This window comes from Mytilus edulis, chromosome 8 (assembly GCF_963676685.1).
Source record: "Mytilus edulis chromosome 8, xbMytEdul2.2, whole genome shotgun sequence".
Classification (NCBI taxonomy): domain Eukaryota; kingdom Metazoa; phylum Mollusca; class Bivalvia; order Mytilida; family Mytilidae; genus Mytilus; species Mytilus edulis.
The window spans coordinates 26,469,780-26,496,807 of NC_092351.1; the positions used below are offsets into that span (position 1 = coordinate 26,469,780).

The 27,028-nt window shown below is 32.1% G+C and overlaps 1 protein-coding gene across 5 annotated transcripts in view; it reads right to left on the bottom strand.

Moving 5' to 3' along the window:
- The window catches only part of LOC139485197 (sodium- and chloride-dependent glycine transporter 1-like), a 42,498-nt gene that overhangs the window by 11,704 nt on the left and 3,766 nt on the right, over nt 1-27,028 (bottom strand). For 2 of the 5 annotated variants that reach the window (XM_071269450.1, XM_071269449.1), the window contains exons 2-9: nt 11,676-11,882; nt 10,108-10,239; nt 7,501-7,741; nt 7,122-7,254; nt 4,377-4,511; nt 3,741-3,844; nt 3,117-3,241; nt 2,649-2,761 (exon numbers count right to left, since the gene is read on the bottom strand). In XM_071269450.1, coding sequence (XP_071125551.1) covers nt 2,649-2,761; nt 3,117-3,241; nt 3,741-3,844; nt 4,377-4,511; nt 7,122-7,254; nt 7,501-7,741; nt 10,108-10,239; nt 11,676-11,868 — 1,176 coding nt within the window. In that variant the 5' untranslated portion in view covers nt 11,869-11,882. Of the gene's footprint in view, nt 1-2,648; nt 2,762-3,116; nt 3,242-3,740; nt 3,845-4,376; nt 4,512-7,121; nt 7,255-7,500; nt 7,742-10,107; nt 10,240-11,675; nt 11,883-12,826; nt 13,184-22,070; nt 22,180-26,600; nt 26,894-27,028 lie in introns of those variants that run through there. The other 3 variants (XM_071269453.1, XM_071269451.1, XM_071269454.1) reach the window with 3 other exon arrangements.

The following is a 27,028-nucleotide window of genomic DNA, read 5'->3' on the forward strand; positions in this document are numbered from 1 at the left end:
TATAACACATACGGTTGAAAGTTGTACTTCTTGGACATTATTCGAATGTTGCTCAATAAAAACTAGAGGCTCTAAAGAGCCTATGGCGCTAACCTTGGTCTATGTGAATATTAAACAAAAGACGCAGATGGATTCAAAACAAAATTGTGTTTTGGTGATGGTGATGTGTTTGTAGATCTTTCTTTACTGAACATTCTTGCTGCTTACGATTATATCTATAATGAACTTGGCCCAGTTGTTACACTGGAAAATGATAGTAAAAATTTACAAATTTTATGAAAATTGTTAAAAATTGACTATAAAGGGCAATAACTCCTTAGGGGATCAATTTTGGTCATGTTGACTTATTTTTAGATCTTACTTTGCTGTACATTATTGAAGTTTACAGTTATCTCTAACTATAATAATATTCAAGATAATAACAAAAAAGTCAAAATTTCATTAAAATTACCAATTCAGGGGCAGCAACCTAACAACTGTTGCCCGATTGGTCTGAAAATTTCAGGGCAGATAGATCTTGACCGGATAAACAATTTAACCCACGTCAGATTTGACCTAAATGCTTTGTTTTTTTTAGATATAAGCCAAAAACTGCATTTTATCCCTAATTCTATTTTTAGCCATGGCAGCCATCTTGGATGGTTGGCCGGGTCACCGGACACAATTTTAAACAATATACCCTAATAACGATTGTGGCCAAGTTTGGTTTAATTTGGCCAAGCAGTTTCAGAGGAGAAGATTTTTGTAAAAGATTACTAAGATTTACGAAAAATGGTTTAAAATTGACTATAAAGGGAAATAACTCCTTCTCCTTATTTCTGACTTGGTACAGGCAAGATATTCAGGCAAACTGCTCAAGTAGACTTAATAAAGCCGAAAAAGTTATTAGTGCTAGTAAAAATGGCTTAAATATGATATTTATGGGTAACATGTATTACAAACTAGCATATTCTGATAAAACGCCGCTGATAAAAAAAATAATGCCTATCATTTACCTAATAACATAACATTTATAAATTGTTTTGGAAGAGATCCAAATAAAAGGTTGATTGTCTATTGGAAAAAAAATGTCTTATAAAACCTATAAATTTTTACTAATATATTAACAAACACATATATATACTATTTTATCCATATCGATTATTAATTCATCCCTGTTATATGTATCCAATATAATGGGATGTTGAATAACTGCAAAAGAGAAAACTAACTTCCAGATCATAAATGACGAACAATATCAGGTGACTGTACTGCAAGCAAAGAAGGTTCAGTAATTACTTTGAAACATAACGGGAACGACAAATAAGGGTACAATGACAAAACACGTTGTCAATGGCTAGCTATTTTTCAAATCAGACTGCTGTCTTAAACTGTTTATTCAACGAAATATGTAAGTTAAAGAAAGAAAGACGTCGTCAGTAAATATTTCAAGAAAACAAAAACTCGTCTTTTCGCTATAAAACTAAAAAAAAACATAGTTTACATCAAATTTTCTTGAACAGCTTTAATAACCATAATATTTTGTCTCTCTATTCGACCGAAAGAAAACATATATATTAGGAAAAAACAAGTTTAATTTGGTTAGAGAAAAACTGTATGTACACAGAATTAATATTACATTTCTTATCTTGTAATTTGTAAATATAAATATATCTTCATATTTAAAAAAAAAACTGTATCTTAACGCATATATTGTTATTATCATGGTCAATGTATTATTCCACATGAGGTACCTATTGCGTAAAAGCTTTTGTTTCTTTTGATTGTATTCTGGAAATGCTGAGTTCAACGAACTTGAGTATTACCCTAGCCATGAATATTGACATCGAATTATTAAAGTACTTTCTCAGTGTCTGTAATGACATTCAATTGATTGCTCCGCTTTCAATAGATGTATTTTCTATACAGATTAAGGTAAAATGTACTTCTCATACATATCAATTTACGTCTAAATTATTTAAAAGAATGATACAATTAATTTTACCTACAGAGCTACAGATGTACACACTAGTTTCAAACAATCTTTTTTTTTATTAATATTTATCTACTCTAGTACACAGTGTTGCATACATTATTAAATTACAATATATTCTTAATATAAAATATATACAATTGTAATATCAACCTCATAAATACATACTCCTTTCATACCTAAACTTATAATAATTACAGTTTTAAGTGAAAGTACGCAAATCTGTATCAATCTGTAATCTGCTAAAATAAATTTATTTTCATAAAACCTTTGCTTTTTTCACGGAACACTAAATACATATTGGGAATCACAATGGTGTCAACTCAGTCAAACGATTATGTTACACATTGCAACACTACTTTTAAAGCAAAATCTGTTTACTAAATTAAGAATATAACAATGTCAAAATCTGGTTTTTGTTTGGCGCCAACATGGGCATATTCATTAGTGTTTTATTATATAGTTTAAAACACTTGAAAATGATATTCTGTTTTGTAGGTTCTTATTTTTCTAAAGAATCAAATCTAACGCATTGAAATAACACCATTGTAATCTTTTAGGTTAAATCTAAAGATTCATACAACAGTATGGATCTGTTCTCAATATTTCCCAGCATTTCTATCGTATATGATTTGAGAACTTGAGATTTGTAGTGAAGCAATGATTAAAATCTTACCTGGCTATCTAATCCGATGGTGTATAACATTAGAAAGAACAAAACTGCCCACAATGGTGATATGGGTAGTTTAGCAACAGCCTCAGGATAAGCAACAAAAGTTAGACCAGGACCTTGAAAAAAAGATTATTGAAAAAATAAACAATAACAACAACAATAAAATGCTAGATGATGATTTCTAAAAAGTGTTAGGGAACATAATATTATTACAGAAACATTTCTGACGTAATGAGAAAATCTTTTTGTTGGAAATTAATAAAGAAGGCTTAGAAAAAAACTACATTATTGTCAAATACGATTGTTTAAATTAGAGGAAATAAGTAGAGTACGGTATATACCATACATGAGGGAACTATTAAATCGACACTATTTTGTAAATAATAGGTATAATACCAAAAATGTCCTCAAACAATCAATTTACTGAAATAAATCTGGAGAGTATTGAAATTATAAATATGCCATAATCACCTTGTTTAACAACTTCATCTACAGTTGTACCTGCTGTATGTGCCATAAATCCCAAAACAGAGAAAATCACAAATCCAGCAAATATGCTTGTACCACAGTTTATAATTGGAACTAACATAGCATCTCTGAAATTATATCACACACAAATGAGGTAAGCAATTACTGTCTTCGAATTAGCAGTAGTCGTTACTACCATGATATTAACAGGTTAATATGATGGAACGAGAGTAATGGCGATGTAAGAGAGTTTTTCAGTTTTGTGTTTTGTTGAAAATGAAACATAGTTTATGTTCACTTGATAAGAGTTTAAGATAAATTTCCATAAAAATTTCTTTCGACTATTTAAAATCCATATGACTTTAAAATCTCTTGACGTGTACAACGTCAAATGTCTCATTTAGTTTAACATCTTTTTTTAATATTTGGAGACAGTTTATTGTCTAAAAAGAATGATTAGGCAAATTTTTTTATTCATACAAAGGACTCAACTTATAATTTGAGTATTTCTGTTAGTCTTATTTCTTATCTTTATCTGAGATTGTAATTACATTTGTTATAATTCTTTTTTATTGTAATAAGTAAATATATATTAGAGTTATCCCTCTTTATATATTATTTGTTTACCTGTACGCATTGTTATGGAAATTATTGTAACTGGCCATTGTTATTATACCACCCCATGCCATTCCAACAGAGTAAAATATCTGTAAGGCAGCATCTCCCCATACCTAATAGAATAATACAAAATAATCAAAATTAGTTAATTTCTGTCTTAATGAAGTTTTTTAGAAATACTGTAACATGCATTATATATCCTAAGTTTCGGTAAAACCACTGATATTGGACATCTGTTTGGTATAATGTGATAAGTACTTCAGTCTTGAATGTCAGTATGTAGGTTAAACGTCTATTAAAAAGCAACACAACAAAAACAAATCAAAAGTCATCTAGAGGTCACCATTTTATCTTTAACAAAATAAAAATGTCGAAGCAATATGTGAACTCATATAAACGCCAAACGTCTAGACAAAACATATGATACCTTTGTAAGTTCACATAACAAATATGTAAACTAAGACCTTTCTCCATGTACATTAGAGATCATAACCTTAGAAAGTCCAATAGGAACTCACAATGAATGTAGATATAAAACTCTAAGCAAAACGCCTCCCTTTCTAATCTGACAAACCTATCAGTTAATTTTATCAAACTGGTTTTGTTACTAGGAATGCGTACAATCAAATGAAACAGAATACTTACTTGATAATCTGCTAATTTCTCCCACCTAGGGATAATGTAAAATTTGATACCTTCTACAGCTCCCGGCAGCGTAAGGCCTCTTATCAATAACACTAACAAAACAAGGTATGGAAAAGGAGCAGCAAAATGCATCACCTAAATAATAATAGTTCTAATCAATATTTTGTACTGTCAAAATTAGTTCTATTAGCAAAAATGGGAATATGTAATTTATCTAAAATAGAAATGCAGAGGCTTTCCATATAAACCTGAAAAAGTTAAGATTATGAAAAAAAAACATTTTTTTTTTATCACACTCATGTTAAGTGTACAAAAAAAAAAAAAAAAAAAAAAAGTAAGAATCAAACAATGCTTTGATGAAGCACAGATTTGTTATGTGATTTTTTTAAAGGCACACATAGAATCTGTCAATTTCAAAATAGATTTTACTTAAAATAACATTGTGTCATAAGAATGGGGCGCTACAAAGATCAAATTTTGAATAAAAATGAAACAAAATTAAATAAAAATAAACAAATTGGTCTAAAATTATGTGATGATAAGCGACGGCATGAATGATCATTGTTCGTTGCTCATTTATGCAAACCAATAAGAATAATTATTTTATCAGTAAGATTTGAACAGTTGGTGAAATAATAGTCACCTAAGATCTCGAGCTGAAAATTAACGACGCTATACGACCATAACCCCTACTCTAGCCAGATGATTATCATAACAATGGCGCTCAAATTAGAAAAGTTGGAAGGTCAATTACTTAGTTAAACATTCAAAATTAAAAAAAAAATTAAAAAAAATCGTCAAACCTGGCAAAAGCATCTAGGTGTTTTGATTGACTTAACATATCATGAGAAGTCAATATACAGGCGTATGAATAATAATGTGCACGCATTATACATTATTTCTATCTATATTTCCTTCCCACATTTAAATGAGTAAGATATGGTGTAAGTTGCAACAATATATAAAAGCGAATCTATTTCATTTTATTTAAGAGTAGGAATAGAAATGATTTGAGGTAATAGTGCACGAAATTATAAAAATACTGAATCATTATCAATCTATGAAAGGAACAACACTTTTATTATCGTCCTCATATATTATACTTGCTACAAAATCATTATCCATGGGGGGGCGGACCTACTCCCTTTAATTAAGGACAAGACAACTATTAGCATCGATATCAGTTGTGCTTTCTTACAATCAATAACCACTACATGTGGTATTGTGTCATATATACATTTTTAATAAAACTGTGTCAAGAAATTCAGTAAATCAATCTATCATATCATTTATTGCCAAAAAGAGACTATGACCATTACAATTACAAACCAAAAACAATAGTAGAACACAATCACGAATGTTGATGGAAAACTTGAGTTGAAATTTTAAGTGTGAAAAAAAGTGTGAATTTAAACTATGCCTTAATTGATTAAGTTGTTAAACATTGTCACTGTCTTTTTGTATTATCATGTTAAACGTAGGATATACAACCTGATACATTGACAGTACAAATGACTCACACGTTAAGCATTTATATGAAAACTTAATGTCACATCTGTTCATACAAGAAATTATCATTTTTTCAACTTAGTCTTATCACATACTACTGATAGGATTGTGTTATTACTTATACTTTTATGACATAATGATAATGTAACTACAATAGATACAAAGCATATTTTGATACATGATGAATTCAAACTGATGGTAAGGTTCATCTGCCGAAATAAATGACTACATGACAGTTGGCATAAAAATAAGTTTATCTGCCTAAACAATGACCATCTGCTATACACATATATATATATATACATTGTTCCATGAATGACATAACCTTTCCTAATTGTAAACTAATTTAGTTTTATTGCATCAAATACAATTAAAATTTATGTATACGGTAAAAACTCATGAAAGATACCAATCTTATGTGAATGTCAGACGAGTGTTTCGTATAACTCTGCTTCATCAGTAACCCTCGAAATAAAACAGTTGAAATGTTGAATCAAATACGAATTGAAGAACAATTTGAAAACCCAAAATTCCAAAAAAAAAATTAAAAAAAATAAGCCTTCTGCGAGTATTGTACTGCAATACTAAGACAACTACTGGTTAAAAATAATTGTACTGGAACAAAATGCGAAATTATTTGATCCATAACTTGTTATGCTGTAAACTATATTACAAATATTAAAGTCAATATTTTCCAGCATGACGGTAAACAAGTGTGGAAAACTGACCATCACTTTGCACAAAGTTATTAGACCGGAACAAAATTCGAAACTGATCTGTCTCTTGTCATGATAAAACAATATATCAAATAATCAATATCGTCAAGCACGATGGAAAATGGTGTAAAACTGGTTTGCCGGACTGACAAAAGGACACAGACAGACAGACAGACAGAATGCAAACGTCGTTGGTAGGGGACTAATAATTATAAAACAATCTAAAATTAGTGATTTGTTACATTTTATATAAATTGTCGATAAATTCATTCCTTATCAGTGAATTTGTTACATCTGAATGAATAATGTTCTCTTAATAAGAAAAGTTAAAGGTTGTTATGGACTGAATAACTCAATGATAAATTCGGTCTTGAAAAATTCAAAACCCGTAATATAATTCATCGTACAGGTTATTCTGTCGGACATCCAGATTCTAAGATAGTATCAATTTTGTTGTTCCACTTGTTAAGAAAAGAGTCTATTATTCATTTGTTATTTATTATATAAATATATTTCTTACCTTTCCAAGAACTTTAACACCCTTGAACAGGCATAAGAACACACATAACCATGCTAGAGACAAACAAATAAAAAGCTGCCATCTTAAACTCCCACTATCTTCAATTCCGTCAGTTAAATCAAGTACGTGATTCCTATAAAACATTCTTTCATCAGTATTATCTAAATAGTTCTTTCAAATTCAAAAATTCGAAAATCCATTTAATATCAGGAAATGTATTGTGCTTTCATAATTAAATTGAAGAATATGTTGAAAAATAAGTAAACATTCACCAGAAAAATATAAAACTCGAAGCCTGTCTTCAACAAAAAAAATTAATTAACATCTTGGATATTTCGAATAAGACAATAAAACTTTACACTACAACTGACATACTTACTCCCAGAACTGTTCACTGGCTGTAACTTTTGTAAGATTGGAACTTGTAAAATTCGATATCGTTTTATTTAATGTGCCTTCAAGCCCATCAACACATCTTTCATCGTTCCAGGAATTGTGACAATGACTCCATGGAAGTACACTTCTGAACGACATGAACAAATAATAAATCGTCCAGGCAACTATCACATTATAATAGATACAAACAATTGCTGAAACTATGACCATACCCATTCCAACACCTATTTAAATAATAAAAAGGAAAATATATGAAATGAAAGTTAATTAAACGAAAGTGAAGAATGATTTAGTGGAGAACATAACACAATAAAAAGAAAGTTCATTCAGTTACATAACATACTTTAACAACACTGTTTTGATACCTCTGCCAGCCAGTTCTCTATCAAATGTTCAATCAGTTACATAACATACTTTAACAACACTGTTTTGATACCTCTGCCAGTTCTCTATCAAAAGTTCATTCAGTTACATAACATACTTTAACAACACTGTTTTGATACCTCTGCCAGTTCTCTATCAAAAGTTCATTCAGTTACATAACATACTTTAACAACACTGTTTTGATACCTCTGCCAGTTCTCTATCAAAGGTTCATTCAGTTACATAACATACTTTAACAACACTGTTTTGATACCTCTGCCAGTTCTCTATCAAAGGTTCATTCAGTTACATAACATACTTTAACAACACTGTTTTGATACCTCTGCCAGTTCTCTATCAAATGTTCATTCAGTTACATAACATACTTTAACAACACTGGTTTGATACCTCTGCCAGTTCTCTATCAAATGTTCAATCAGTTACATAACATACTTTAACAACACTGGTTTGATACCTCTGCCAGTTCTCTATCAAATGTTCATTCAGTTACATAACATACTTTAACAACACTGTTTTGATACCTCTGCCAGTTCTCTATCAAATGTTCATTCAGTTACATAACATACTTTAACAACACTGGTTTGATACCTCTGCCAGTTCTCTATCAAATGTTCAATCAGTTACATAACATACTTTAACAACACTGGTTTGATACCTCTGCCAGTTCTCTATCAAAAGTTCATTCAGTTACATAACATACTTTAACAACACTGTTTTGATACCTCTGCCAGCCAGTTCTCTATCAAAAGTTCATTCAGTTACATAACATACTTTAACAACACTGTTTTGATACCTCTGCCAGCCAGTTCTCTATCAAAAGTTCATTCAGTTACATAACATACTTTAACAACACTGTTTTGATACCTCTGCCAGCCAGTTCTCTATCAAAAGTTCAATCAGCTCAGTAGTCGGTACCGAATTGATTTATAACAAACCTTTCTAGAATCGTCTGTTTTGAATTTGAAAATAGAAAGAAACTAAGGTGAGGCAATGCTGCCTTGTAATGGATTTGGTTACTAATATTTCTAGAACCTTTTTGATAAAATAGCACTTCCACTGTCTCGATTCTTATACATCCTAGGTTTTCAAATATACAGCTATGTACGTTCCTGATGAAGATAAATCCAGAAAAGCGCTTTGGAAGCACGAAACTATTCTGTAATGTCTTTTGCGATCATGCATAGAATAAAAATAATAATAAGACCTTGTATTGTTCCAATAAAGAGCATTTGAGGGTCAACATGACAGTTACATACACTAAACAATATACAATGATTTTGTAAAACATTTTAACTTTGAAAAGACATATTAAATATTTATATTACTAAAAATTACATATATCTCCTTATCGTACGTAATCATGAACATTATACTCCAGGCAGGACCAGAACCATAAAAACAGTACAATATTAATCGTAATAAAACCATATTAATTCACGTTTGGACTAACTCCTCGACTTTTAATAATATTATTCCCTAAATATTTTGGAGGTTTAAATTTCATTTTCAAACAAATTTTTGCTTCATTTGAGATATCTAAAAAGTTATGACATATATGTTACGTCATTATGATCTTATTCTTGCATTTGTAGATAATGCGACCCCGTAGACATTTAAAGATTAATTTCCACATTAAAGCTAAGCTTGTCTTAGACGTATATGTCACATCTTTTGGGAAATTTTGTTTTAAAGCTTTTCACATTTGTATATTATTCGGCCTTCCAACTGATTAATTTAAGCAACACATGATTCATATGTAGTTTTACGTATACGGGACGATTTATATTCGCATTATTTTTGAACTCGCGATCGACTCGAAAATAAATCGCTCGCGAAAATTAGTTGGTTCACAGTAGATACACCCATTCTGGATAACACCCTCAATAGATATAAGAAGATGAGGTATGAGTGCTAATGAGACAACTTTCCATCCAAGTCATAAGTTGCAAACGTTAATCATTATCACAGTACGGTCTTCAGTTAAAACATCATCTGCCATGCGATTGCGTGGTCAAATCAAGCAGCAAGTGTTATTGCCACTACATTACAAGACATGTAAGTTGTAAGGTGGGAAATGGTGTACATAAGTTAATATGTCAGTCAATAACAAGTAAGGTGCAAATAGATCAACAACCTTGAAACTTTTAGATTATTTCATTCTTGTTTAGGAGACATTGTTTTAAGAACACTTAGACTAATATCATACCTTTGAATAGTGGACAAATCCGCCATATTGTTACAGGACTAAGACTAGAAAACTGTCCAAAGGCTACTTCCATAAAGAATAGCGGAAATCCGCAAAGAAGTAGAAATATTATGTATGGAATGAAAAAAGCACCTGAAATATAATGATAACGTATTTAATAGAAAAGTTAAAACATATTTATATGCGCTTTTATATTTTGGTCATTTCCAAAATCAGGTTTTTACGCATGGTTTATACATGTTAACATATTGCATGTTCTAAAATTGTTCGCCCTTATAACGTACGTTTTAACGGTAGTAAATAACATACATATTACGCATTACTATTTTACCTGAACAAAAGAACCTTGACTCTTCAGTCTAAACGTTTAAATTGGTTTCCTCCTGAACATATATACAAATAAAAAAAAATAGTTAGGTACGGAGTTTAATCAAGGAGGCAGCTTACCAATGACACAAAAACAAAAGATACTAGTATTGATGTTGTCAGATTTATGCGAATGAAAATCAAATTTTAGCATTGTTTTGAATAGAAAAAAAACAATAGAAAGGTTTTTTCAGAGCCAAAATGGTTATCAAAAGTACCAGAATTATAATTTAGTACGCCAGACGCGCGTTTCGTCTACATACGACTCATCAGTGACGCTCATATCAAAACTGTGAAAATGGAGTATATATCATCCAGTTTATAAGATATCTAAAGGCTTGCATTTCTCATCATGATTTCCTTGTCAGGGGATTGCTGATTTCAAGGAAGCTATTAGACCAAGAGCTTTGTTTGTTGAAATCATCCCTTTGGATAATTTCATTTCACGGACGTCATCACGAGTTGGTTGACCGTTATGGAATATCTGTTCCACATGACGACGGGTATGTCAAAATAGTCTTTACCATAATCGCGTCCTCCTTTACCCCGAATTTGATCACCGAATTAAACTAATCAATGGTTGTGTACTTAAACTAACAACACGACGGGTGTCACATTTAAAGCAGAATCTGCTGAAACTCTCACCCGAGATAACCTGTTTTTTGTAGGGTTCGTGTTATTCAGTTATTTTTTTCTATGTTGTGTTTTGCATACTATTGTCCTTTTGTCTTTTTTGTTTGCAATGGTGTTGGAAGCTTCTTTTCGACTTATGAGTCTCGCCCTAACATCTTTCGTCTCTCTTTGCCAAATTCCACCCACTATTAGACCTTCCTCGAATTAACTAAGTTATAGATTATGCGTTATTTAATATAAGAATAAAGAACAAAATTAATCAACTAATATTGGCGTTTGAGTGTCTGAAAATTTTACATACAAGTTATTTTCAAATGTACATCATAAATAACTTGAATGTTAACAAAACACAATAAACATGAACCGACTGTTTACCAATTTATGAAAATGACATGTAACTTGTCATTCAATTCATTTCATCTGACAAGTACTAAAATAATTTTGATAGATATTTTGTTTCTTGTATCTGGCCAATGACTTATTTAATCTTCTTTTGTAAACAAGATAATTTCTAATACATAATCGTTGTTAATAAGACAAAACAATGCTGGAAATTGTTAATCACTAACCTCCTCCACTTTTATAACATAAGTACGGGAATCTCCAGATATTTCCTAATCCAACTGCATATCCGATGCAAGTCAGGATGAAATCCATTCTTCCTTGCCAACCATCACGAGCTTTCGTTTTAGGAACAGGTGCTTGTTCCATCTTTTCCATAATAACAGAGTCGTCATCTTTAGAACTGCTATTACTTGACATTCTGGTATTTTAATCTGCAAAAAAAACCAAAAACATAAAGACTAGGAGTGTGGAACTGTTTCAATAAAATTCTGATTTTATGACAAATTCAGAGGACTGCTAATTATACCAACATCTTTTTTTTACAAGAATGCGAATCAACATCTAAATGTCCCTATACATGTACTTATACTCTCTTATCAGATACCAGCTTTATCAGGAAAATACAGGTATGTACCAGTTTAGTACAAGAATCGCTACATAAGATTTTGTCATCACAATGGCCACATTAATTTCTCTCATTCCAAACACGTTGGTATCACAGCTTATTTAAATGTGTACTTAAATTGATGCATGCATAAAGTTGATTTTTTTGTTAGCTTAATTAACTATGATTTTTTGTGTTACTTTTTTTAGATATGTAATCAAAACTGTCCGGAATATGATATTCAATAATCCTTTTGTTACCTATTCAAACTATGATTTAGTAATTAGCCAATGGTTACAAACTGTTTCTTTAATAGTGATATGGAGCACAAAGCTACTATCGATTTTATAGAAGACCTAGCAAACTGTATTGCTCTTTCTACACAATAAATTAAAAACTATGTCTTAAATATATATTAATTGTTAAAAATAAAATTATTATAGGCATCCTCAATGCATACTCTGGTGACCACATATTTTTGTGTTAAAATATCGTCCATTGTCAGAAATAAGCAGTTTGTTTACTTAAAATCTATTATTGGAATTTGAAATATGAAAATATCGTGAATGTTTTACATTCGCATACCACAGCAAATCAAATATTTGAAGATATAAATTAAGGTCGTCTAATCAAATGTGCAAATTAACATTCAATCATTAGACAGAAAAGATTTACCCTAAATTATAGTAAATACAACCTTTGCTTATAATTTTATATTGTAACATTTAAAGTTAAATATCGTATCTACTGTTATCGTGTAAGCTTACTTACTTAATTAAAAACTTATTGTTCAGGTTAAAATCCTTGTTCAAAAGTTGAGAAGTTAGACGAATTTCATTCATAACAACATCATGTTTATAGGGTATTTGTTGTTTGGCATGTTTGATTAATTGCCAAGAGTAGTGGGATGAATGTTATTCCTAATAATTTAGTTCATTGTCCTTCTGATAAGTCATATTAGTGTGTAAACAGTAAGGTTACAAGGTTATTATTGATAGTATGCCTACCCCCTTTCTCATTCCATTTGACCATGAACTTTGTTTTTCCATATATATATATCCACCTCCCCGTTTTCTAGCTCACAGGGTCAAATAAAAAGTTTTGAATCTCTCGGTTGGTTTTTATCTTCTTCAATTTAAAATTCAAATCAATTAAGACATTCACAAAAGTGCATGCATTTTTTAATTATTTTTTTTTAAATATTTTACACCTGCTCATTTACGACTTGAACCTTTCATGATGTCTTTATCATACAGTTATAAACCACAAGTTATTCTTATGTGCAACAATGCACCCTGTCATAGATTATTCCAAAGTATATCATTTGTAAAGCATAACGCATAAGAAATGACGTACTTCTCTAACTGTGCACCATCTGACATCATGTCGCACTGATACAATACATTTTAACATTTTCATATTACTGTTATGCTAGTATAAAGATATTTTTTTAATGTGATAGACAAATAAATAAAACATAGCATTAAATTCAAACTCTACATTAAGAACATTAGCGTCATGTAAGAGGGATATCAATTGACATTCTTTATCAAGAAAGAAAAAAAACATCTCGTGTTCCACACACGGCACAGACAGAAGGTCAAACCTAGAAAGATCAGCGTTATATATGTACAGTGACGTTAACATCGCAAAATTACCGAGCATAGGAGACTCTGAGATAGCAGATGAGACTGTGTAAATGATTACCAATCCTTTTGTTGTTTATTGTATGAACTACCTTTTATCATAAATATTAGACCTTCCAGTTCAATTTCAATTACACTTCAGAGGCATATATTGGGTACTTATGCTTGACATAAGATATAGGCATTTTGTAGAAAATCCACTTCCTTTGCCCCTTGTTCTTTGATATTTGATAATTCGGTACTTAATCGATAAAGGATCACTGCAAAAATTTAATTTTAGACAAAAACATGCACAAATATCGACCTATTCAATTTTAGATATATGTACAACGGTCATGGTTTAAAATATTTCAATGTAAAAAATGTAGCGCTTTTACTTTATGAACTGTTTAAAATGCGTAAATGTGTGATACGTAGACCTTCAATAATAATGAGTACAGATAAGAAGATTACAATAAAACAAATTAAAACATTTCATTGATAAATCATTTGAGTAATATATTCTACATCTGTATCTCATGCAAAACGATTTAGTCTTTCTCAACAAAAATAAATCTAACAAATGCTGATATAGTATGCATTATAAATATTATAACATAGTGCATTCCACAAGTCGATCCCTAGTTGCACTTTTATTATGCAGATTCGTCAAATACACGAGATGAACTCCTGATGGAGTTTAGAGAAGCGTACCGTCGATTTCAGTGCACACGACGATTCTATTCCTATATGTATATAAATAAAATCAGGACGCACTTGAAAATAAACAATAACCTGTGATAGCAAACATACAGACCGTGCAATCAGCTATGCAAAACAACTAAAGTTCGTACATAATTCAAATTTCTGCTGATGTTGCATGTATTAGTCAGACATTGAGTGTAAATGTTTTCAATAAAAAACTGAGGAATGTTGATACATTTGTTAATGTAATTCCTCAAAAGAGCATTATAATATTAAAAGACAACCATACACTGTAGCTTACTCAGTTTAATGCCAGTGAGGACCACATTCGTATTTTAAACCGCATTAAATACAGAAATCGAAAACCTGAACGTTATTACTTAATTCAAGTATAGACATTTAAAATAAATAGGGAATGTGTCCATTTAAAATAGATGATGGCCCCGTTTGCATATATTATTTTAAAGGAACATAACTCCAGATAAGGTAACGCTACCCAAATTCGTACGTGATCAGAGTTTTGTGGTAATAAGCATCTTGTATAAGTTTCATTACATTTAGTCGAGGCAAACGTTAGTTAAAGAACGGAAACCATTTTTAAAGGAGCATATCGCTAGAAAACTCTACCAAAATTCAAACTCGATGTGTGTTTAATTTTTAAACTGCAAATTTTTAAAAAATTTAGTGCTTCATATATATGTTTTGGTATTTTGCAAGATACATGTATATGCTATTTGCTTAGAGTTAATTTTTGGTGCTGCTTTTTATAATTTATTGCATGCTGCATGCCTTGTTTTATTTGTTATTGCATATATTTTTATATTCGGTGAAAAGCTCATTAGAGCTTATGTTTGTATTGTTTGTCAATATGCCGAATCCAAATAAAGTTTTACTTACTTACTTACTTACTTACTTTGTTTAGTGGTAATAAGCATTGTGTAAAGATCTAGAATAAATAGCATTTGGCGATAGAAATTGGCAATAAGATTGCAAATGACAAAATTTAAATTAAATATCCATTAAAAGAAGAGAGAATGGGTGTGTCAAAGGGACAAAAACTCGACCAAAAAGCAACCAAAAAACACAGCCAAAGGCAACCAATGGGGTTTAAACGCACGCAGAGAGAAAATCCCACACTCGGAGGCGGAATTAAGCTGGCTGGTCAACTATAATGTATACTATTTCATTAAAATGTACGCTACATGTTTTATCAGATCTCAATTCTTTCTCTATACCTCTACCCAAATTGGAATAAACAAACGCACATCAATATGCATAGACCGCTAGTATAGGTATGCATTGAATACTGAGTAAGTGACAGAATAACATCCAGACGACACAAATCAAGGTATAAAAGGTATGTATGTATGCGTGGATACACTAGGGTCTCTTTAAATGGGGGTACTCCGAATGAGCCCTCCTCCCCTTTTTGTAGTAAAAATATAGATTTATTTTCATGGAAGTTATTTATATTGTTTTCACTAGGAATATATGTGAATGTTGCTGACAGACAGCAGTTGTGATATACTGATCTATATGTACCAGTGATGAAAACTAAGGGAATTGCATAAACTACAAAAAGTAGTGAGACTGGATGTGTCGATATTGTAAGCGTCTCCTGTTATGCATTCATTGGACTTCATTACCCGGCATGCGAACTCATCATGCGATTCCAGACTAAGTCAAAACAGGACACATTCTGACAAAAATCCTGAAATTTTGTTTTAATAGAATGCACAAATTCTTTCAGTTGATCTCTTGGGTTCGTTGCATAACAATGGGTTGGCCTTAGAGTGTGTAAATATGTAATTATAATTTCCCTTACCTGTTTATAAAAAACAATGTTCAAGGTGAAAACTGATTTAACAGTTCGAGCTGCATAATTCGTTAATACTTGTATTCACATTGTTGTCATAATTAGTTATCAAAGGTACCAGGATTATAATTTAATACGCCAGACGCGCGTTTCGTCTACATAAGACTCATCAATGACGCTCATATCAAAATAGTTTTAATAAATTATTTATAAAAAAAAATTGAACTATTGTGTACATATGTCTTATATTTTAATCTGTAATTGTATTTAAATAATCAATTCATTGGCCTTACATGAACTCGCAGGACATAAATTTAAAAATAACAAAATAGGTAAGAATTGATGACCGTGCCAAATATATACAATTTTAGTCGAGCCATTATTTACCGTATCACTGGTTAAAGGTTCCCTAGAAAACTTCAAATACACAAGCAATGGTACCTTAACCAAATAAAAGCGATTGATGAAATCCGGATTATTCAACCAATGTTCAATTTATATAGCTGAAGAAATAATCTTTAAATCATATTAATTGAGGTTTGTAGCTGGCATGTCAGTAACTGCTAGTAGTCCTTTGTTTATTTATGTATTATTATCAGTTTCATTATTCTCTTTTGCTTCCTATTCTGTCATCTGACTCGCACTTCTTTTGAAACTGAGTTTTACTTTGCTTATTGATGTGTGTTTCTTTATTATACATTGGCTAGAGGTATAGGGGTAAGGTTGAGATCTCAAAAAGCATGTTTAACCCAGCCGAATTTTGGCGCCTGGGCTTAGTTGATATGTTTTGGAGTTAATTATGACGTCCATTTTCACTGAACTAGTACACATTTTTATTTCGGGGGCCAACAGAGGCCCACCACCGATAGAGGGGTTTTCTCGCTACATTAACGACCCGTTGGTTGCCTTCGGCTGCTATTTTCTTTTGGTCGGGTTGTTGTCTCTTTGACATATTCCCATTTTCTCAATTTTATAAATGTGCAATGGTGTTCTTCATGCATGTACGCCTTTGAGTTCACTTTCATGTATGTATACTTTGGCTTCAGAACCGATCATGGGTAAAAGAATAAATAATTGGAAGTTTCAAAGAGACAACTTCTCGACTAAAGAGCTAATAAAAATGGAGAATGTTTCTATCGGACAGATATGAAATCCTCTCTTGCATATAACTTTATTAAGGGACATAACTCAATATATAACAGTAAAAGTGACGCTATCCAAATTCGTACTTGATCCGTGTTTTGTGGTAATACGCATTGTGCATTAGGTTCGTAACATTCGGTTGAGGACGAGTACAGTGCGGTCATAAAACTTTCGAGCACGATTTTTGTACTCAGACTCAGGAATCAACCAATCAAAATGCCGGATTTTGTGTTTCGAGCATGATTTTTGTGCTCCGATCACTGAGCAAAGTTTTATGACTTCAACCCCTGGAATCAGTTCATTCGTAAAGGAGCATAAGTTTAGAACGGTAAAAGTGACGCCATCAAAAACAAATTTGATCTGTGTTTTGTTGTAAAATGCATCGTGTATAACTTTCGTAAAATAATAATGTTTGGGCATGGAAACCAATTTTGGGACGTACGAACAGACAAAGAGGCATCAAACCATCCCGACCACAAATTAATCTTTAAAGCAGCGAGAAAATCCCACATCCATAGCGTGCTTCTTAGCGCCCCAAAACATTAAGTTACATTAATGCAGCAAAATGGACGACACACTAAAGCACGAGAAAAACAATTGGTTCAAACAAGCGGCTGAATTAAACGTGCTGTGAAGTCTCCAATATCCTCTATACATCTAGACAATGTGGAGTAAACAAACGCACAGCAATATGCACAGTAAAAGTAAGTTTAAAAGAAGTTCGAAGTCGATATTTGATTAGGTAACAGAAGACAATTAAGACGACACAAATCATAGTATAAAAGGTATTCAGGTGCGTGTGGACAGGATACACTTGGATGCCCCTAAGAAAGAGTATTCCCTCCCCCTTTTCCCATTTTGTAGTAAACATTTAGATTTATTTCTTAGTCATTCAAAGTTATTGATATTGTCCTTTCTTAAAATGTATGTTGAAGTTGCTGACAGACAGCATTCGGGATATATGCTGGTCGACTAGTTAGCACATCCTGCTTTGCATTCAATACCCGACATTCGAATCCACACGTAGTCAATATATCACATTCAGGAATACGACAAATTCTGATAGAAATTCTGATATGTTGTTTTGAAAGGATACACAAATTCTTCAATTTGATCTATTGAGTTTATAGCAAAACAATGTTTTGACCAGGGTGTGAAAATATGTTTTTATTCTTTATCTTTTATAAAAAAACAATATTCAAGGTGAAAACTCATTAACAGTTCGTGTTGCATAGTTCGTTAATACATATGAATTATTTATATAATTTTTTGAACTCTTATGACCATATATCTTATATTTTAATCAGTAATCATATTAAAATATTTAAACTCCTTGGACTTACATGACCTTGCATGAAATAAGTTTAAAAATAACAAAATCGGTAAGAATCGATTACTGTGCCAAATTTATCATTTAAATAAAACCAGAATTTTACCGTATCAGTTTCTGATGGTACCCTCGCAAACAGATATAACACAAGCGGTGGTACCTAGACAAAATAAAACCAATTTATGATACCGGGGATTCTAAACCAATGTTTAATGTCATATGAAACGAGTGACTGGTGAAAAAGATGTGTATCCAATTCTTGAACCAATGCATGTATATATCATAAACGTAGTCTTCTGTGTACGATTATATCATTTTTTACGCAAATATATCGTTTAATTGTCAATTCTTTTCTCTCTCTGTTTGTTATGTTGTGAAAATATGGCAGCTAAATATTTATCGTGTTTTGAAGCCGTAGTTTACCGATTGCCACCTTATAGTAAACAATCAACAAAGAAGCATTGATATTGAGCACATGTATAACATGTACAATCAGATAATAGTATATTTCAATGGCAGATCCATGCGTATTGTGATCACCTGATTTTTACGAGAAGAGTCACGATAAGATCACTTCCATACTGAAAATATGTCGGCGAATTGCTTCCTGGCAAAAAAAAAGTAAACTTCTTCTGAATGTGGACAAGTTAAAGAATTTCCTTCAGAAAAAAAGTATATGTACATAAGTTTTATAAAGAAAACTATCCATTTAGTTATAAAAAAAACATATGCATCATTTTTTTTTTATTTGAGGTTTCATATGACTATTTTATATGAACATGACATAAGTTTGCAATGGTGATTTGTGTATGCATGCATGCCTTTGAGTATACTTCCATCTGGCATGCATATATATAATATTTGGATTCAGTGACGAGCATGGGTAAAAGAATGACGAATGGAATGTTTCAAAGAGACACTACTCGACCAAAGAGCAAAAATGGGGAATGTGTACATTGGACAAAGATGATGCCCCATCTAGCCTATAACATTATTAAGGGACATACATTGTAACTGAAGAACGGTAAAAGTGACACTACCCAAATTCGTACTTGATCTGATATTTGTGGTAATAAGCATTGTGTACAAGTTTCATAACATTTGATTGATGAAAAGTCAATGACTGGCAACACAAATTTAAGCTATTTTTCCATTCATAAAATTCACAAAAGAGAATAACTCTAAAACGGTAAAATTCACGCCAGCAAAATTCAAATTTTATCTGTGTTTTGTGGTAATAAGCATTGTGCATAAGATTCATAACATTTGGTTGAGGCAAACTTAAGTTCTTTAACTTGATGGATTGAGTTTGTTGCATAACAATGTGTTGACCAGGGTGTGAAAAATGTAACGATTATTTCCTTTACCTATTTATAAAAAAAACAAACAATATTTAAGGTGAAAACTCTTAACAGATCGTGCTGCATAATTCATTAATACATTAGAATAATTTATAAAACCTTTTTGAACCTTTGTGTACATAAGTTGTAATGGTGTTCTTCGTGCATATACACCTTTGAGAACACTTTCAACTAGCATGCATGTGTACTATATTTGGATTCAGTACCGATCATGCATGCATGGGCAAAAATAGAATGTGTCAAAGAGACGCTACTCCATTAAAGAGCAAAATAAATGAGGAATGTGTTCATGGGACACAAATAATGCCCCGCTTGCATATAACAGTATGTGAATTCTCAGTCGGTCATCGAGGTTTGTATATTTCTGATGGAAAATTTTGATTTGAAACACTTTTTTTTAATGTAAAGAACATTTTTTTTTCTTCATTCTCTATTATTTAAAAAAAAAGTGTATTGATACAAACGGTGCAAACACTTGACGTTGTTTACATTTATATGAATTTCAAGGTCCAAGATGTTGTCATTTATAAAATATTTCAGGAATGTAAATATATATACATACATAATTGATTTCCATTGAGAAAAAAAATGTTGTATTATAAAATATACAAACTAACTAGTTATTACAGTAGAAGGTGCATGAAGACAATGAGGCAAACAAGATGCAGAAATAAGAAATATGGCAGAATAACATACAAAACACATCATGTTACCGAATGGCAAGGGTTGCCAATATTTTTTACTCAATTGATAACCTTTTTGGCAGCGATCCATATTGTTTTCCATTTACTTTTGACTTTGACAATGAAAATATTGAAAATATTCCATTGCGAAATACTACATGCATGTATTATCCCACATAATGGTTACTTTATTTTTAGAAAACTTGTAGGAAATGGTTCAGTAATTTGTATTGAGAATAAAGGACAAAGTTTATGATGTTTTGTTTGATACTTTTTTGGGAATTTTTTAACCTAACTTTAACAATGTGTGTGGATTCTTATACCTGCTATTAACATATACACATAAACAAGTATATAGGCCGGAATTATCAAGAAACTCTAACAAATAATCAAATGGACAAAAAAACACGGCTGCAACTCCTTAAGTTAAAATTAACCCAAGACAGTTTGAAAAGTTCGGTTCAGGTCTTGTTGTTTATATGTCCTCTCAACAGCTATTTTTATTTTATGTCTTTTGCTTTAAAAATTTTGTTCACGTACTTGATAAAGTTTATAATAAAAAAAACTAACCGTGCACGGGGATCTTATGTATCAATGTGTTAATATAGATATTATCTCAGATGCTAAAGGAAAAGATTTTACGAAAGGTGTGGAGTTTCCATACAGTACACCTAATAAGAACGTGCACAGTAAACCTCACAACCGGCAATGGAACAGCGCTTTGATGGCTATTTTTCAACTCAAAGTGATAGTTAGGCATTCAATACAGAGCAAAAACTCTTATACAATGTAAGTGTTCAATGCCCCTAGCTAGCACTGGTTTGAGCGAAGTGTGGATCCAGGAAAACATATGTCAATATAAATCAAATAAATAAATACCGAAATAGATACCATTTAAGTTTATCAAATCAATTTAATGTCTAACCTATGCTCTATAGGTACACATCATTTTTCCGATATTCATATATATATATATATAAAAAAAAAGAAGATGTGGTATGATTGCCAATGAGACAACTGTCCACAAGAGACCAAAATGACACAGATATACTCTTCCGATTACGTTCATACGAGTAAGCAGTGTATATTATATCAGTTAAATAAAAAGAAATAATTTTATGAACACTGTAAAAATCAATATATTCCTGTTCATGCTGACATTTATTTAAATAGTAAAAGAATTATAAAAAAAAAGCAGAAATTTCCTCGATATCGGAAAAACGCGCGTGATTTTATTGTGTTATCTGTCTGAAATGTTTTAATAAATCGATGGTTGTCAAGACGAAAATTTAATTTGATATGGCATTATGTAAAATCTTTACAAAAAATGTTAAAATATAAAGAAGTCATACTTATCTCACAGCAATAACAACCAGTATTAGAAAAACTAACATTCAAACAGCCTTGAATTAAGTACAGTTATTTAAAACGTGTGCTCACATTAATCATCAAAGAATTTACACCTCGCGCATCTTATAAGCGTGCCTTGACACATGTAAATAATTAATTGTGTTTATGTTTAGTTTACTATGACATAGACACTTGTTTTAGATCTCTAGCTCTGACTGAAACAAGCAAGGTACCCCGACATCATAGATATCTAGCTCTGACTGACACAAGCAAGGTACCCCGACATCATAGATATCTAGCCCTGACTGACACAAGCAAGGTACCCCGACATCATAGATATCTAGCCCTGACTGACACAAGCAAGGTACCCCGACATCATAGATATCTAGCTCTGACTGACACAAGCAAGGTACCCCGACATCGTAGATATCTAGCTCTGACTGACACAAGCAAGGTACCCCGACATCATAGATCTCTAGTTCTGACTGACACAAACAAGGTACCCTGATCATCTTAGATCTCTAGCTCTGACTGACACAAACAAGGTACCCCGATCATCTTAGATCTCTAGTTCTGACTGACACAAACAAGGTACCCGGATCATCTTAGATCTCTAGTTCTGACTGACACAAACAAGGTCCCCCGATCAACTTAGATCTCTAGTTCTGACTGACACAAACAAGGTACCTAGATCATCTTAGATCTCTAGTTCTGACTGACACAAACAAGGTACCCGGATCATCTTAGATCTCTAGTTCTGACTGACACAAACAAGGTACCCCGATCATCTTAGATCTCTAGTTCTGACTGACACAAACAAGGTACCCCGACATCATAGATATCTAGTTCTGACTGACACAAACAAGGTATCCCGATCATCTTAGATCTCTATTTCTGACTGACACAAGCAAGGTACCCCGACATCATAGATATCTAGTTCTGACTGACACAAACAAGGTCCCCCGATCAACTTAGATCTCTAGTTCTGACTGACACATACAAGGTATCCTGATCATCTTAGATCTCTAGTTCTGACTGACACAAACAAGGTACCCGGATCATCTTAGATCTCTAGTTCTGACTGACACAAACAAGGTACCTCGATCATCATAGATATCTAGCTCTAACTGACGCAAACAAGGTACCCCGATCATCTTAGATCTCTAGTTCTGACTGACACAAACAAGGTACCTCGATCATCATAGATATCTAGTTCTGACTGACACAAACAAGGTACCTCGATCAACTTAGATCTCTAGTTCTGACTGACACAAACAAGGTCCCCCGATCAACTTAGATCTCTAGTTCTGACTGACACAAACAAGGTACCTCGGACGATCAACTTAGATCTCTAGTTCTGACTGACACAAACAAGGTACCTCGATCAACTTATATCTCTAGTTCTGACTGACACAAACAAGGTACCCCGATCATCTTAGATCTCTATAGTTCTGACTGACACAAACAAGGTACCCCGATCATCTTAGATCTCTAGTTCTGACTGACACAAACAAGGTACCCCGATCATCTTAGATCTCTAGTTCTGACTGACACAAACAAGGTACCCCGATCATCTTAGATCTCTAGTTCTGACTGACACAAACAAGGTACCTAGATCATCTTAGATCTCTGATTCTGACTGACACAAACAAGGTACCCCGATCATCTTAGATCTCTAGTTCTGACTGACACAAACAAGGTACCCCGATCATCTTAGATCTCTAGCTCTGACTGACACAAACAAGGTACCCCAATCATCTTAGATCTCTAGTTCTGACTGACACAAACAAGGTACCCTGATCATCTTAGATCTCTAGTTCTGACTGACACAAACAAGGTACCCTGATCATCTTAGATCTCTGATTCTGACTGACACAAACATGGTACCCCGATCATCTTAGATCTCTAGTTCTGACTGACACAAACAAGGTACCCCGATCATCTTAGATCTCTAGCTCTGACTGACACAAACAAGGTACCCCAATCATCTTAGATCTCTAGTTCTGACTGACACAAACAAGGTACCCTGATCATCTTAGATCTCTAGTTCTGACTGACACAAACAAGGTACCCTGATCATCTTAGATCTCTGATTCTGACTGACACAAACAAGGTACCCCGATCATCTTAGATCTCTGATTCTGACTGACACATACAAGGTACCCCGATCATCTTAGATCTCTAGTTCTGACTGACACAAACAAGGTACCTCGATTACCATAGATATCTAGCTCTGACTGACCAAAGCAAGGTACCCCGATTAGAGAGACGAAAAAAGATTCAAAAACAAATCAAAAACCATAATTTTGAAATCATACAAATTCATTTATAGAAATTCATACAATTTATCGAACATCAATAAATGTTTATTTCCATCTTTATGTAGTTGTAGCTACAAACATATTTTACGCAACATCAATAAATATGTTACACTTTTCCTCAAATCTTGTGTAGATTAAGATACAAAAATATGTTTTTGTTATGCCTCCGATTTCACCTTGGGAGATGCACACGCCTGATGAAGCTAATTTATTTAGCGAAACTTTGCGTATTTCTATTTAAAATCTAATAGAACGTTTTAATGTATTAATTAGCGTGTTTAAGTTATATTCTTAGACATTTATATATATATTATATATATATATACAATATAAAAAAGAAGATGTGGTATGATGGCCAATGAGACAACTATCCAAAAAAGACCAAAATGACTGACACGATCTATCATATAAATAAATACAAAATGGTGTGCTTTTCGTAAAACTGTATTAAAAAGTTCGCGTTATACAAAAGGGGGAATGAACGTTGCAAAATTTCTTGGCCTATGTCTGGTATAGGTATGGAAATATGGGCTATCACAGCCAATAAAAACCTGCATTATACAATTTTGATGTTCATATAAACTCATATTTGGAGGCTACATTGATCTTCAAGTATATAAAATGAGTTTTATTGCAGAATAACCACTGTGTGCACAAAAGTTCAACGGGCTAAAATACGAAAGCACACTGCACCCTAATGAATATAACAAGACTATTTCCAATACGGACAAATGAACATAAATGGACAAAACAAGAAATAGTACACGTCAACCCTATCATGCCTATAACTAGTCCCGTCATCATTAATAATGACAAAATTATTTTTTTTAAGACTCGTATGCCATAAATATTTATTTTTTAAAAAGTATACCAAATTATCAGCATATCCATCAGTTCATGGTTCAGCAGATGTCGATTAAACCGTGTTTCACATTAGTTATGTTGACCTTTGTACTCTAAAAACACGTTTTAAAGGATAGGAGAGTACTTTTCCAAAATGCCTTTTGACATTTAAAAGAAAACTTCCTCACTATCAAGTGGAATTCGATAGCCTCCATGTGATGAATCAGTTAAAAATTTCTTGATATTTAATGGAAGAAAAAGGTCCGCGTTAGCTACTTTATCGATTATTTGTTTCCTTCGATAAAAATCTGATATTTTAATTTATAAATGAAAATATATATATATGTGTTATTTCCGTATCATCAGTAGGGCTGTAAACTAATATATATTCAAACAAATTAAAAAAAATGTGTTACTATTTTAAGAAATACGTGTGTTACCTTCTTTCTTCAAATAATACATAAGTCCACGCTTTAGTATGTCGTTTATAATTGGAAAATCAAAATATTACTTAGATAAAAAATCTGTATAGCAAGTGCAGACAATTTAATGTCCAGGTGAAGAATATGTGTTCAAACAAAACTTTGCCAAACAGGTGCAGCGTAAAACTCCGATGTTAGCAACAACGGCTAAATCCATGTTTTGATTTATGAAACCTAAGAGTATAAAAACTAAACGGCATGCAGGGGCGATAACTCCATGTTTGGTCTGCAGATAATTTGTACAAGTTTACTTTTATACCCTCAATGATGATCCATCTTTGCAGTATTGTGGATATAAAAAAAATGTTACTCGGAAAACACATACGACGCAAGACGACAGAAGTAATCTTAATGGGTTTTAAACATGACCTTGTGGCCATTGTGGACACCCCATTGGTGCCCCTATGTGTGCCTTCCTACGTTTTAAGGCACCGCAAATATCGCTGGGGCTTGCTTCTATTTTTAGATTTACAAACAACGGAAGGACGACTAGTTGACATTTTCAGAATAGTTTAGCCTTAAACTTACTGTACTTAATTAGCAATTAGTAGAGTACTGAATAATTATCGGCTCATTCTCCAATATATATGTATGTATATACTATAGTAACCAACGCTCGAAAACAGTTTTGTCATGGGACCTTTACAACAATTCCAACGTAAGTTTCTAAATAAAAAAAATATAACAAGTTGACAACCATATACAGTATAAGTGTTCAATGTATTTGGTATATTACAGTTAAATAACAGGCATACAAGAAAAAAGAAAAAAGTGACCTAACCTAAAAACATGTTAAACAAGCAAACTATTCCAGTTTCCTTTAGATTTAGATTTTTAACCTTGCTAATAACATGGCTAGCACTACTTATTGATTTAAGTAACCTACCTATTTCCTGGGTATTTATATCTCTTTTGGACGGCTTTTCTATAGAGTTTCGTATTAGCGATCAACAAGTATTTAAAATGTTGAATAATAGAATATTGTTAATAAAAATTCGGTCACTGACCTTGTTACAAATTCAATGTTTAACGAGTATTAATGTCAAGTATGTCGCTAATGAATATGTTTTTTTCTTCTTTTTAACACTTATTTAAATTTTTCTTTAAATATAAATTTATGACTCTCAGTTATGACTATAAAAACTTTATGACTTTTATTCCTAACAAACAAAGGAAATCAAATTTAAAACACGCGTTTGAAAAGATAAAAAAAAACTTGAAAAATCGATATTTTGCCTCGGATATTTCCGTACAGATCTCCTGAAATATTTTCTACGACAATATTGTGTATTAGAAATTATTATTATCATTTAT